This window comes from Podarcis raffonei, chromosome 4, assembly GCF_027172205.1.
Source record: "Podarcis raffonei isolate rPodRaf1 chromosome 4, rPodRaf1.pri, whole genome shotgun sequence".
Taxonomy (NCBI): domain Eukaryota; kingdom Metazoa; phylum Chordata; class Lepidosauria; order Squamata; family Lacertidae; genus Podarcis; species Podarcis raffonei.
In genome coordinates, this window is record NC_070605.1 from 58,017,156 (window position 1) to 58,031,235 (window position 14,080).

Sequence of the window (14,080 nt, forward strand, 5' to 3'; positions counted from 1 at the left end):
AAGCACAGTTTGTTTCAAAAGCAATTTGCCATGAATTTTGTGGGGGTGGGGGAACACACTGTTAAAGAAGAACAAGTCTGAACCCTTCCTTGGGCTCATGGAACTAACTGTACAGTTTGTTGGATACTGGTCATTGACTTTATTGGTCCACATTAATACAACTACAGATCACTGCAGATGGTGACAGCAGCCACGAAATTAAAAGACGCCTGCTTCTTGGGAGAAAAGCAATGACAAACCTAGACAGCATCTTAAAAAGTAGAGACATCACCTTGTCAACAAAGGTCCGTATAGTTAAAGCTATGGTTTTCCCAGTAGTGATGTATGAAAGTGAAAGCTGGACCATAAAGAAGGCTGATCGCTGAATAATAATAAATAATAATAAATTTTATTTATATCCCGCCCTCCCCAGCCGAAGCTGGGCTCAGGGCGGCTAACAACAATAAAACAATACAAAAGTACAACACAAACAACACTCTAAAATCATTCATTATAAATTAATTAAATTCAAGCCACTGGCCACCATTGGGCCAGAGCTCCGCGAAGATTGCCGAGGGAGGCAGTCAGGCTGTGCCCTGGCCAAAGGCCTGGCGGAACAGCTCTGTCTTGCAGGCCCTGCGGAAAGATGTCAAGTCCCGCAGGGCCCTAGTCTCTTGTGACAGAGTGTTCCACCAGGTCGGAGCCACAGCCGAAAAAGCCCTGGCTCTAGTTGAGGCCAGCCTAACTTCTCTGTGGCCTGGGACCTTCAAGATGTTTTTATTTGAAGACCGTAAGTTTCTCTGTGGGGCATACCAGGAGAGGCGGTCCCGTAGGCACGAGGGTCCTAGGCCGTATAGGGCTTTAAAGAAGAATTGATGCTTTTGAATTATGGTGCTGGAGGAGACTCTTGAGAGTCCCATGGACTGCAAGAAGATCAAATCTATCCATTCTTAAGGAAATCAGCCCTGAGTGCTCACTGGAAGGACAGATCGTGAAGCTGAGGCTCCAATACTTTGGCCACCTCATGAGAAGAGAATACTCCCTGGAAAAGACCCTGATGTTGGGAAAGATTGAGAGCACAAGGAGAAGGGGACGACAGAGGACGAGATGGTTGGACAGTGTTCTCGAAGCTACCAGCATAAGTTTGACCAAACTGCGGGAGGCAGTGGAAGACAGGAGTGCCTGGCGTGCTCTGGTCCATGGGGTCACGAAGAGTCGGACACGACTAAACGACTAAACAACAACAATACAACTACAAGACTTTATTTTATGTTTTCATGACAAGCCATAGATTTAGACACAATAGTCATCATTTGCTGCTGGTTTTATAAATTCTCAAAACTACATAAAGTAAAACCGTTGAGAGTTAAATGTAGACTCCTACTTTGGACAATCATGACCTCTTCAGGGTCATAATAGAATACATGAATCAGCATTGTTTCCACTCTTACACCCTGAAATAGCTAACTCAATGCCTCTTGCCAGCTTGATGCATTATTGTTGCTTTGTTCCTTATCTTTAAGTCAATTGCCTACCCACTGTATTGCATTATTGCCCCGGGAATATATCTCCAAAATCTTAATGAGATTTTGGTACCTCACTGTATTCATTTCTTTCAAATACAGCTAAACTATGTCGTCCCATTATATAAGCTTGATGTGCTGTGCTAAATAATAAGAGAACAAGAGATACAAATTGAGTAGGACCAATTTATGATTGGTTGACCTATGCTGGCCATTATGTTCTACTCTGAGATTACGCTGCATTTTTAAAGCAGCTTTATCTGAGGGGAAATGGGACGCGGGTGGCGCTGTGGGTAAATCCTCAGCTCCTAGGACTTGCCGATCGCATGGTCGGCGGTTCGAATCCCCGCGGCGGGGTGCGCTCCCGTTGCTCGGTCCCAGCGCCTGCCAACCTAGCAGTTCGAAAGCACCCCCGGGTGCAAGTAGATAAATAGGGACCGCTTACTAGCGGGAAGGTAAACGGCGTTTCCGTGTGTGGCTCTGCCTCGCCAGGGTAGCTTCGTCACGCTGGCCACGTGACCCGGAAGTGTCTGCGGACAGCGCTGGCTCCCGGCCTATAGAGTGAGATGAGCGCACAACCCTAGAGTCTGTCAAGACTGGCCCGTATGGGCAGGGGTACCTATCTGAGGGGAACTCAGTTTTACAAAACGTAACAGCAGTCATGTTGACCTATAGGAAAAATTCATAATATTGGGGTAGTAGCAAGCTTGCTTTTTTTTTTTTTTAGAATTCAAAAGAGGAGAATAGTAGAGATTCTAAAAGCTTGCACACTATTTTGTGATATTTTGAATGACCTATGATAAATAAAGGTATTTTTCTAACATAGCTTTTGAGTATTGTAAGTGTATTTCTTTTTAGCAATATTTCTTAAATAGTAATTCCCCCCCCCCTTAGGGTAGAATTTCCCAGAATGAGTCATGCCCCCCACAAATATATATGTGCTAATTAGAGACCCTCACAAACTCAATCCCAACTTTTCCCAGAACATGGCATAAGTTTTAATCTACTGCAAGGCCAGCCCAATGTTCATAGAACCCTTGATTCAGTGGTCTAAAGTGGCCACCTCAATCTATCTTCATCGTAGACAAGCAGATACATAAAGTGTTTTACATTTACACTGCAGCATTTAAATACAGCTTGTGCATCTTCTCTGAATGAGTTTCTCTGATGTCACAGCACAAGTATTTGCTAGCCAGATTCTGCCCTCCATTGATTGCACAACCTCCTTGAATTTGATCCAGGTGTCTTTCTTCTTGTGTTCAGTTTATAGTTTTTTTCTTGTTTAGAGTGGAGGATCTTCGTAAAACTGCTGTGAAAATCACAATACTTTCTTTTTCACTTTTCCTCAATTTCTGTTGGACAAGTAACACTACTTGACTTGTACCACAATCAATTTGTACTGAAGATTATTGTAGATTTAAAGGAAGAAAAAATGGCATGTGAGTGTTTGTTTTGAATGCAGCAGTGATTAGACTAGTTACAACAATGACAAAAATAACAATTATTTCAGTGACTTCTTTTGGTTAAAATAAAGTCAGCATAGAGAATGAATTAATGGTGTTTTCTTTTTGTTTTGGATTTGAATTCAAAGCGATACGTTTTATCCTTTAGAAAGCACCATGCAAGTTTGATCTAGCCAGGTATGTTCTAGGTCAGGCATAGGCAAACTCGGCCCCCAGATGTTTTGGGACTACAACTCCCATCATCCCTAGCTAACAGGGCCAGTGGTCAGGGATGATGGGAATTGTAGTCTCAAAACATTTGGAGGGCCGAGTTTGCCTATGCCTGTTCTAGGTTCTTCCCCACCTTCTAATTCAAGATTCTTCCATTATTTCTTGCCAGCCATGGGCCTTTAGTGAAAGAAGGTACCGTATTTTTTGTCCCATAGGACGCTCCGTCCCATAGGACACACCTAATTTTTTGGGGGGGGAAATAAAGGGAAAATTTTTTTCCTTTATTTCCCGCCCAAAACCAGGTCGGGGAACAGCGGGATGGCGGCACTGCGCCTCCCCGCTGTCCCCCGAGCTTGTGGGGCTGGCCGATGTCTGCCCGACGCGCGGGGCGCTCTGCTTCAGGGCATCCCGCATGCCGGGCGGCAGGCTGCTATCCGCAGCGTGGGGAGCCCCGCAGGAACTCCCGCGGGCTCCCCAGGCTTGCTGATAGCTTCCTGAAGCCTGGAGAGCGAGAGGGGTCAGTGCGCACTGAACCCTCTCACTCTCCAAGCTTCACCGAAAGCCTGTATTCGCCCCATAGGACGCACACAGATTTCCCCTTCATTTTTGGAGGGGAAAAAGTGCGTCCTATAGGGCGAAAAATACGGTATTTATGGATGGCAAACGCCTCTTGCTACCTTTGGCAGACAGAAGGGAAAAGCTGTTCATATGTGTGTTTTGCTGTCTTAAGGGTGGCACCTGTTCAGAGTGTCCTGACTGGGATTTAATGTTGCTGTTCACATTTTTAAAAAGTTGCTAGCTCTGCTTCAGTGCTGAGGAATAAAGAGTTCTGATTTTCATTCTTCTAAAAATGAATTAATGTACCGATGAGTAAGTACATTTTCCATCCCCCTCAAGGTGGCAACCAAAGCTGGGGGGTGGGGAGTATACAGAAGAAAAAGTTCTGGCTGAAGATATGAGACTCAGTAATCTCAGAATGCATTGTTAATCCTACTTGACAACTGCTTAATCTGAAGAAGAAAAAAGTTCACATATTGAGATGCGCAACTTAATAAGAAATAAAGAAATCTCCTGTATCTAAAACCATTGTTGCTTTTAAAGCACAATAACTTTCAAATGGTTTGAGTGATTTACTATAAAATTTTAGGCTTCTAAAGAAAAACCTTGCCTGCAGGACAACACTTGGAACGCCAGTGATTTATGTAAAACTGCCTTGCACAAAGCTGTCTAATTCTATTTTGTAGTTTCTGTCTGGAAATTAACAACTAAGCTGCTATCCTGATAAACTGAAGACAGGCGTATTTGTTCAGATGCACTCTCTTAAATACTGTTCCTAATTTGGTGACGTGTATTGGAACACTTTGAGAACTTTGGAATGTTCCAGTAAAGGAGCTATGCTGTGTCACGATCCTGCAATGCAGTTGACATGCAGTGAAGTGCCACTGTGCCTTGCAGCTTGCCACTTCCATCAGGGGACCGAGGAACTGAGATTAAAGCATGCTGTGGATTAAAACAAACTGTGGTATTACTTTGATTTGGCAAACAGTTTTTGATGTGGCTCTAGTTTGTTTTTGGTTTTTTGTGCCATAACTTTTCAGCTGATTCTACAGAATAGGAAGTAGTAAGTGCAGTCTATCAACCTGGGATTTCAGAAGCAGTATCCTCAAAAGTTAATAATAATAAAAAGATTTTGGATGTTGCTAGTGCAGCCCCAAAAGATCAATGCATGGATAACATACCCATCCTTCCATCTTATCTGAAGAAGTGTCCATGCACACGAAAGCTCATACCAAGAACAAACTTAGTTGGTCTCTAAGATGCTACTGGAAGGAAGTTTTTTATTTTGTTCCATCCTTCCAAAGTTTAAGATATTCCTCTTTAACTTTGTTTGGTGAAGAGATGGGAAATTGGGAGCTTTTTTGGGGCATAGAAGTGACTAGTTGCATCTAATGATGCTATTAAAGGCTGGTGGTAGCTGGCTTGTAGTGTGCATTGTGTCTTGCAGTATTTGAATGCGTTGCAGACATTGCTCATCTTGGTCCTGTATGGTCTGCAGTCATCAGACTAGGTACTCAGATTAGCACATGTTTACTCATTGCTGAGATGGATGAACGTTTAAAAATGGGTAAAGGTATGTGATCTAGTCACGTGAGTCCTGTTGGGAAAACTAAAACCTCCAGCTATCTGAAACAGACCACAATGAACCTATGCTTGGTAGTATGATAGTATTATCCAGTTATTACACAGGGTGGATGTCAGAATAAGTGGCTTGTAACAATAATTTTGAAATGAAGAAAATAATTCCTTTTGCTCAGGGCTCCCCATCAAACACAGATCTGATTACCTTCCCAGTCTTCAAATCAGCCATTCTCTTCTCCCTTCCATACAAGTTGTACTACGGAAAAGCTGTTGCTTAGTAAAATGTTACATGTTTTGCAAGCAAAAGATCCCAGATTCAGTCCCTGACATGGCTGGGAGAAACTCCCGTTTGAAACCTTGGAATGCTACTCACAGTCATTGTAAACAATACTGAGCTAGATGGTCTAATGTTTTGACTCTGTATAAGGTAGATCACTGAGTTCATATGTTCAGTTATTGGAGTTGGGAATATGAAGGGGGACTAGGCCGAAATGTTTTATTTATTTATTAAATTTCTATACCACCCTTCATCCAAGGATTGCAGGGCACTGATGGCGGCAACTCTTCTCTGCCAGTGACCAATGCAGCAGGGCACATGGCAGCAAAGCAGGGAGTGTAGGCAGTGGCAGCAGCAGCAGGTATGGTGGTTGTGGCGGCGGCAGCAGGGTGGCACTTCCGGTTTTGCCTCAGGCGGCGAAATGAGATGCATTACCCCTGTACTCATGAGATGGGTAGTGGAGATGGATCCTGGCTTGTATAGACTTGGGCTTGTGTACAGGCTTTCTCTATAGTTACAAACCTTTTGGATTGCATTCAGACACTGATATACGAGGCAATTTAAACCTGCTGTTGTACAACCAGTAAACGCTGTGGCTTACTTGTTTGGCTATCTGTATCTATTAGAAATCGCAGTAATGCATTCTTCTTGTTTCTAATGACTATTTAATCAAAGCAATAATTCACTGCAAAGTAGAGTGGTGTTTTTCCCCCCTTTGGTGGTGGCCAGCTTGTCTTTAAGATGGAGTTAGAATTTTAAGGAGCTACTATGGAAATGTTTTATCTTTTAGAGTTCTTTATTATTTTGGCTCTGCAATTATTTCCTCAGCACTTTCACTTTCTTTGTCTCCGCTGTTCTTAAGTTGAAGAGATAGAGAGACAGACAGACACATATTGGTTGAATTTCAAATGGTCCTTGAAGAAAGAAAGCTTGCATAGAATTATATAAAACACACACATTTTCCTATACTGTATGGAGCACATAGACTTCAAAAGTGCATAAAGTTTTGAGTGCATGTGTATGTGACGGGTGAAATATTCAGTGCCTGGCTAAAGGGCATTCATCACATCGCAACGGTCTATGAGGCAATCAGTGGTGATTTTGAGGTGGCCTTCACTGCATTTATCAGGCAATAACTATAGCTACTGCTTGCTTTAGTGAACCGTGACAAATGGTTACCAGCTTGAATTCTTTCTTCTTCAATTAAATTGTGTGAAATGACCATATGGATCCAGTTTCATAAGTGCTTGCTTATTCCACTCAGGCTTTTAGCTGACTTACATTATTCTAATTGCTCACAATGCGATTTCACTAGTAAAGGAGCTATACGAACGTTGGTTACACAAGGAGCTTAAAAAATGTTAACATCAGTAACGTTTAATATTGCATTTTTAAAAACAATCAATTAGGAAAGTTGTACTAACTTGGGCCCTGATCTAGGAAAAGTCCACATGTCACAATTAATGTTAAGTGTGATTGATCTTATCCTAGATCACAGGTGCCAGCATGCTTCACTCCAGATACTTTTGGGCTATAGCTCCCCTCGTGTTTATTCGTTTATTAAAACAAATAAACTTTAAAACTAGCCAAAATAAAATAAGATACAATAAAACACAGAGCTCAAAAACAGCCTTTCTCCAAGTGCCATTTTGTCTCAACCTACCAGTATTTTTTATTAAGTGTTGGACTTTAATAAATATTATCTACCTACCTATCGATTTAAAGTTTGTATGGGAATAGGTGGTCCTTCAGATATCCAGGTCCCAAGCTATAACAGTCTCTTAGAGGTTATCAAATCAGCACTTTCATATTGGTCGCAAACAAACAGGAAGCCAGTGGAGTTATTTTAACACTGGTGAGATGTTCCCTGTGGCTAGTACCAATTAGCTGCCTTGTTCTATACCAGTGCAGTCTTCAGACGTCAAATGCATTGCAATAGTCTCATTTTGAAGACTGTTGTGGCCAGTACACAAACAAATCTCTTCCAGCTCTATGGTTCTGTGTTTTACTGCAGTAATAACAGTTCACATTAGTTTTCCTTTGCTGGGAAGTATCCAGGGGGCTGTATACGCTACCATAGATGATGTCAGGATATGTGTGCATGGATATCTTGGGCACATAACTGTCAACTTTCAGATTTGAAAATAAGGGATCAGCAGCCTCCAAAATAAGGGATCAGCAGCCTCACCTGTCCCGGGGACAGTCTATGGGATATCTAACAATCCGGGATAGCAGCAGGAAGCAGGGAAAATGGCGCTGGAGTAAGGGAATTTCCCACAAAAAAAGGGAAGGTTGACAGCTATGCTTGGGCAGCCACATTCACACAGCTGCCTTTGTGAGAGCAAATTATTGGAGTGGCATGAGGGCTCTTAATAAACTGTTGTCCCTATATTTTAAAGCTAATGCAGCTGTTGTTGCAAAGAGCCAAGAAGCCAGCTTTATCAGTGGTTGCTGCAGATTCATCCAATCTGTACACTTCCCTAGGCCACAGAAAAAAAGAACTTGCAATCTGCTGATATTTTGTGAATGAATCTGAGTATGTCTTACTTTAGTATAGCATAGCCTAGTTATGTGGCTTAAATTTATGTGAAGGGGCTACCCTGTCATGTCAAGGAAGACACAATGTCCCCCAGTGTACTGCGTGACTAGCAAAGCTTCAATTAAACTGCCAGCAAATTGCTTGAAAATGGATCATACACGATTTCTGCACTATTACTATTGTCTCCCTGTGACTCACTCTGCTGTATATAGTAGCTTTTATTTTGAAGACTATTTTATTCCAAACCAAGAGAGGTTTGAGAACAAATATATTAAATGTCAGATGTTTCCATCATATTTGCAGCCTAAGACTTAAGCAGTGGATGGAAATGTAGCATGCCTTGAAATATCAGATAAATATATATTTACTGTTATCTCTATTGCTACTGCAAAGAGTAATTTACCTCTTTGCTACAACACCATACACATATATATCTCATCCGCTCCTCCCTCCCAGGCTTGGCTGTTTTCGGGGAGGGATTTTTTGCATATTGCGTCATAATTCTGTGCAATATCAAATGTAGTCACTGCAAAGGAATGTTGTTTATTAGATTTTTCACTCTTACAAAATATTAATGTTTGCTGTAAACAACCTTCCCTCATCCTTCAAGAGTTTCCCCTTTAGGCCCTTGGGATCCTGAGAACTGCACATTCATATTTTCTACCATTTTCTCTTCCTGACCTTATTATTGCTGTAATATTGTCTTTACAGGTTTGCCCTGTTTACCTTCTATTTTAGTTTATTCATCAGTATCTTTCAACTGTGTGTGTTGGCAGAAGAAGGGAGACTTCAGAAGCAGAAGCGTTTTATTGTTTATGGGTTTGCTTAATAACCCAGCTTTTAGTAATCAACATACTGTACTTAAATGCATAGTGGGCCACAGAAATATGTTGCTACCCTAGAATAAGGAGGAATTTTGTTTATAAATATTATTTGGTTTTTTGCAGGTTTTGGGCTTTGAAATAGATACTGTGAACTCTGTCCAGTTTTCAAATCATACAGGTAAGTATATACATATATCTATTCTCTTGAGATGCTTTTAGTTTACGGAAAAGGGGATGGATTTTCCCAATGAAGGGATGTAGAAAGTGGGGTCTCCCAAGGATCAGTATTGGGACCTGTGCTTTTTAACTTGATCATAACTGATTTTAGAGTTGGGGATGAGCAGAGAGGTAGCCAAGTTTGCTGATGGTACCAAATTGTTCAGGGTTTTTAAAAATAAAAGTGATTACAAAGAGCTCCAAAAGGAACTCTCTGAACTGAGTCAGTGGGTGGTAAAATGGCAAATGCAATTCAGTGGTAAGCAAGTGTAAAGAGATACACATTGTTGTGGGGGAATCTTAATTTCAACATATACACGCATGGAATCTGAACCATGGTGACTCACCAGGAGTAAGAACTTTGGGTCAAAGTGAATAGCTCAGTGAAGATGTTGACCCAGTGTGGCAGTTGCTAGGAGTCCATGCTAGGGATCATTAGGACACGGAATGACAATAAGCCAACATCATACAAATCTATGGTGTGATTGCACTTGGAATACTGTGTACAGTTCTGGTTGCCTCACCTCAAAACACCTATTGTGGAGCAGGGAATGGTGCATTAAAAGGCAACTAAAATGATTAAGGGGTTGGACTGAAGATTACAGAATTTGGGACTTTTTAGTTTAGAAAAAATATGAATAAGGGGTGTGGGACATGAGAGAGTTGTATAGGATTAGACATGGTGTGGAGAAAGTGGATAGCAAAATGGTTTTCTCCAAATCTAATAATGCTAGAACTAGAAATGTTGGAAGATTCAGGGCAGACGAAAGAAAGTGTTATGGAATTCTCTCTCACACGAGGTAGTGATGGCCACTAACTTGGACGATTGTAAAGAGGGTTCGACAAATTAATGGAGGAAAAGGCTGTGCTCTGCCTCCACTGCTGGAGGCAGCATGTCTGAATACCATTGTTGGAAATTGTAGGTGGAGAAAGTGCTGCTGGTCTCAGGGCCTGCTTCCTAGAGGCCAGATAGGGAAACTTGACCTGCCAGATGTTGAAAACTGCAACTCCTGTCATCCCTGGCTATTGGCCATTCTTGCTGGGGCGTAATTCTGCAACATCTGGAGGACCAAAGGTTCCCCAAACCTACCGGAGGCACATATGAAATCTACTATGAGAGCATGTTGTTGGATTAGATGGGCCTCTGACCCGGTCGAGCAGGTTCCTCTGGCATTCTTATGTATAATCCTAAATAAATGTTAAGAATACAAAACACTCAGGGACCATTCCCAACTCCCCAATGTTGATGACTTGAGGAGGGATTAGATTTGGTCTCTGTGCTGGTCTCTCTCTTTCTGCTGTGGAGACCTGAATGGATGGGTGGTTACAGCTGGTGTTTTAACAGTAGTCAGCGTCAGGCCCCCAAACAGGGCATTTCAGGGATAGAGCTGGACTCGAACAGGAATCCACTGACTCCTACGCTGGTCCATTGTCAGATGGATCTTCTCTGTTGTGCCAGCCTGGAATTGGTGCTGCAAAACAACATCATCATCATCAACAACAAGGAAACAGCCTCTCACCTTCCACCCAGACCGACAAGAGCCAACAAGGCTTCGGATGTGGTGGCGGCTCTACTGCTCTGATGGTCCCCTAGGCAAGGTTAGGATTGTGTTACCTCTCTTTATTTGTTGGCATTGAGAGGAGCAAGCTTTTCAATATCAAAGGAGCATAAAGAACAGACTCTTGCATCAGACTTTCATCTGAGTCTGATCATTCCAGCCTTGCAAAGCAGCTTGGGCCTGGTGTTGCTCTGGCAGTGTTGGCAGCAAAGGCTGGGCTGGCGTGTGGGAGGCTCCTTTCACCCTCCAATCCCTGCCCTCCCAGTGTGTGTGTGCGTGCCCCAGGTGCCATTAAAGCACGCTCTGCCGCTGCTTCACACAGTGGGTCAAATCTTTCTTCCTCCTTTTTCAGCAGCCATTAAAAAAACATGTTTTAAAGGGAAACTACCTTGCTTCGAAAAGTTTTGGAAACAGCAACCCCTTATCTCTCCAGTGATGAAGGATTTGACAATCAAATGCTTAGGAGTGTTTGTTTGTGTGTGTATTACATTTCCTCCTTGGTTCTCCTCCAAGGAGCCTGGGCTAGCATCTGTAGAGGTAGCTTTTTTTTATCCCCACAAGAATGCTAAGAGGTACTAAGGTTGGTATTAATTTGTCTGAAGCTACCCAGTGGCAAATTGACACTGTCATCTGTCACTATAAGCACCTGCCCATACATAGACTTCATGTTTACTTCAAAGAAATTGACTTCCTGATATTGGCGAGGGAGGAGAGAGATAAGGAGCATATATTAAAACATCTTCCGATGGACACTTGTTTTTTTCTGAATCACTCTGTTCCTTACATTAACGAAAAGGAAGATGTTGATATGCTATTTGTGATGCTTAAGAATATCTTCTTTTAATCCTCCTGATATAGAGAGAGCATTTTAAGCTGGAGCCCTGAGGGAGCTCTGTTGGCTAAGTTGCCTGGCGAGGAGTATTTACTGTATGATTAGAGTGAGTGACTCACCTCCAAATGACATTGTGCTTCACGCTCGAATAAAAGGAGCTTGTCACACAGCCTACGTAGATGCTCTTTTTTTAAAAGAAGAAGAAACGGGGGGGGGAGACAGTTTCAGTTTGTCACGCTCTCTCTCATGTGTACGAATATAAATGTTTTGGGGGAAGGGGGAGGAAATAGACCCTGATAGGCTTCTGGCCTGCTCTTAACAGTTTGGCAGACTTGTTATTAGCATGCATATAAAGGACTCATTTGGTTTGCTTCCTATGCTTGAAAAACAAAACAGGTGTGTGTTGTAAACTCAGATGCATTGTTTAATTTCACGTTTGGGGATGCAGTTGGACTGGGATCCAAACAGGATTTCTCACAACAGGAATTCTCACTCCTGAATACGGATGGCTTAAGCACATGCTCCCAGCCAAACATTTCCCACTGAGGCATGCTGCAGAATGCTGATGCTAACTCAGACATTCTCTGTAGCCTCCTGTGGGTTTTGGCTCTGTAGCATCCTGTGTGAGGAACCTTGCAACGGGTCTACCCTAATACCAGGAGGCAGCAGGAGGCAGGATGGTTGTATTTATTGGTTAACAACAGATCAGGAGCTCAGCGCCCAGGCACCAAGAAGACCATAGAGTAGAGAGGTTTAAAGTCATGTGCAAAGCTATCCTCGGTGCCTGTTGTTGCAGAACCAGTTCTGATTTGAAGAAGGCTAATAAATTTGCAGAACTGTGTTGGAGAATTAAGGAAAATGCTCCCCCCCCCTTTTTTTGAAGGAACAAGAGTGGAAATTTGAACCTTCGTTTCCAAGGATAACATATTATAGTATGCTGACCCATTTACTGCTTGCCCAGTACCTCCTGCCAGTCACAATGGGACACTGTGTCCTTGAATGCTCTTTAGCTATTTCCCTCCCTCTCAGAGTTTATTCAAAAGTGTTCTTGGCACCGCTTCTGTTCATCTTTGAACTTTTGTACCATCAGATGCCAAAATGCAATTACGTTTATAAAAGGGGTCAGAGAAAGCAGGTGGGTGAACTCCCTAACCAAAGCTAATGTGGGGAATTATTATAGCCAGATGGTAGATTTCATGCCTCAGGTGGCTTGAGGAACACCCTTTTGTTCTTTCACTTGTGGAATGTGATTGGTTTTCCTTTGATTCTATATTTGGAAAACCCCAGTTGCTTTCACAAAATAATAACAGGACTATTAATGTTGATTTATTTCCTTTCAAAAATGCATTTATTGGGTCAGAAATTACTAGATTAATCTTGTTTTAGTGCTCTCACTCATTCCCCTACAAAACCTGCCACTACAATTTCAGTTTTAATGAGATTATTGTGTGGAGATGCTGTGGAGTCAATCATTCCCTCTGTTTCCAGTGTTCAGGCTGTAACTGCCATTGCTTTATTTATTATTTGCATATTTCATTTTTAAACTGCCCTTCATCAGTTAAGATCCCAGGGCAGTTTACAATATATGGAATTAAAACAGTAACATTTAATTTAACAAAACACTATAATACACACCAAACATGAATTCAAAATAAACAATAAACCAATCATCAATAGACAATATAAATATAACTGACTTGAAACACATCAGTTTCAAGGCCTGGGTGTAAATATGTGTCATTAGATGGGGAACCTTTGTCTTGTAGGTCAGATATGACCTATGACCTGATTCCATTCACCCCACAAGGCTTTCTGAACACTGCAGCCTGCTATGGGTCTTTGGGTGAGTAGAGGGACAGCTCCTAGTAGTGTGGACACCATCAGGAAGTGAAGGCAGCACTCTTCCTCCACTCATCACCAGGAATGATTGGGTTGCCAATTACCCACAGTCTATATTACATTCTTTACTTAGTGTGAACATCCTCTGGCCATGAAGGATCCCTCAGGGGAGAGGTCTTGAGCAAATGACCTTTGTAGTGACAGCCTAAAGGTAGCACTGCAGACCTCAATATGTGTAGTACCAGCTGGGTGTTCATGGGTATCCGTTCCTCAAGCTGTCAAGTTACCTGTCACCATCTGCTGCACAATTCCCCAAACCTGAGATAATTCCCCACAGAGACATTATAGCAAGGGTTAGCGCAATCTAAATGAGAAAAAGGTACAGTCCAGTTCCAGAGGGATACACCACCAGGTGTAGTCTTACTTAACCCATCCAACCTGTAATTTTATTTGGTCTGTTTCTTTGCTCAGGTTATGATCACTGGAAGGGGCAGGTGTTAAATTCAGATGAACTTCATGAACTATATGAAGGACTGAAACTGAACAATGTAAATCATTACGATTATGTACTTACAGGTAAGCTTCTTAATTTTTGCGAGAGTGTTATCGTGGCCACTAAACCACCTGAAATACGTACGCTGAGGGTAAATGATTCCATAGCTGAGGGCAAATGATTCCAT

General features: G+C 42.2%; 1 protein-coding gene across 2 annotated transcripts in view; it reads left to right on the forward strand.

The window, feature by feature from the left end:
- The window catches only part of PDXK (pyridoxal kinase), a 43,215-nt gene that overhangs the window by 12,182 nt on the left and 16,953 nt on the right, over positions 1–14,080 (forward strand). The window contains exons 2-3 of one of the 2 annotated variants that reach the window (XM_053386846.1): positions 9,078–9,132; positions 13,872–13,976. In XM_053386846.1, the coding sequence (XP_053242821.1) occupies positions 9,078–9,132; positions 13,872–13,976 (160 nt within the window). Of the gene's footprint in view, positions 1–9,077; positions 9,133–13,319; positions 13,405–13,871; positions 13,977–14,080 lie in introns of those variants that run through there. The other variant, XM_053386847.1, reaches the window with a different exon arrangement.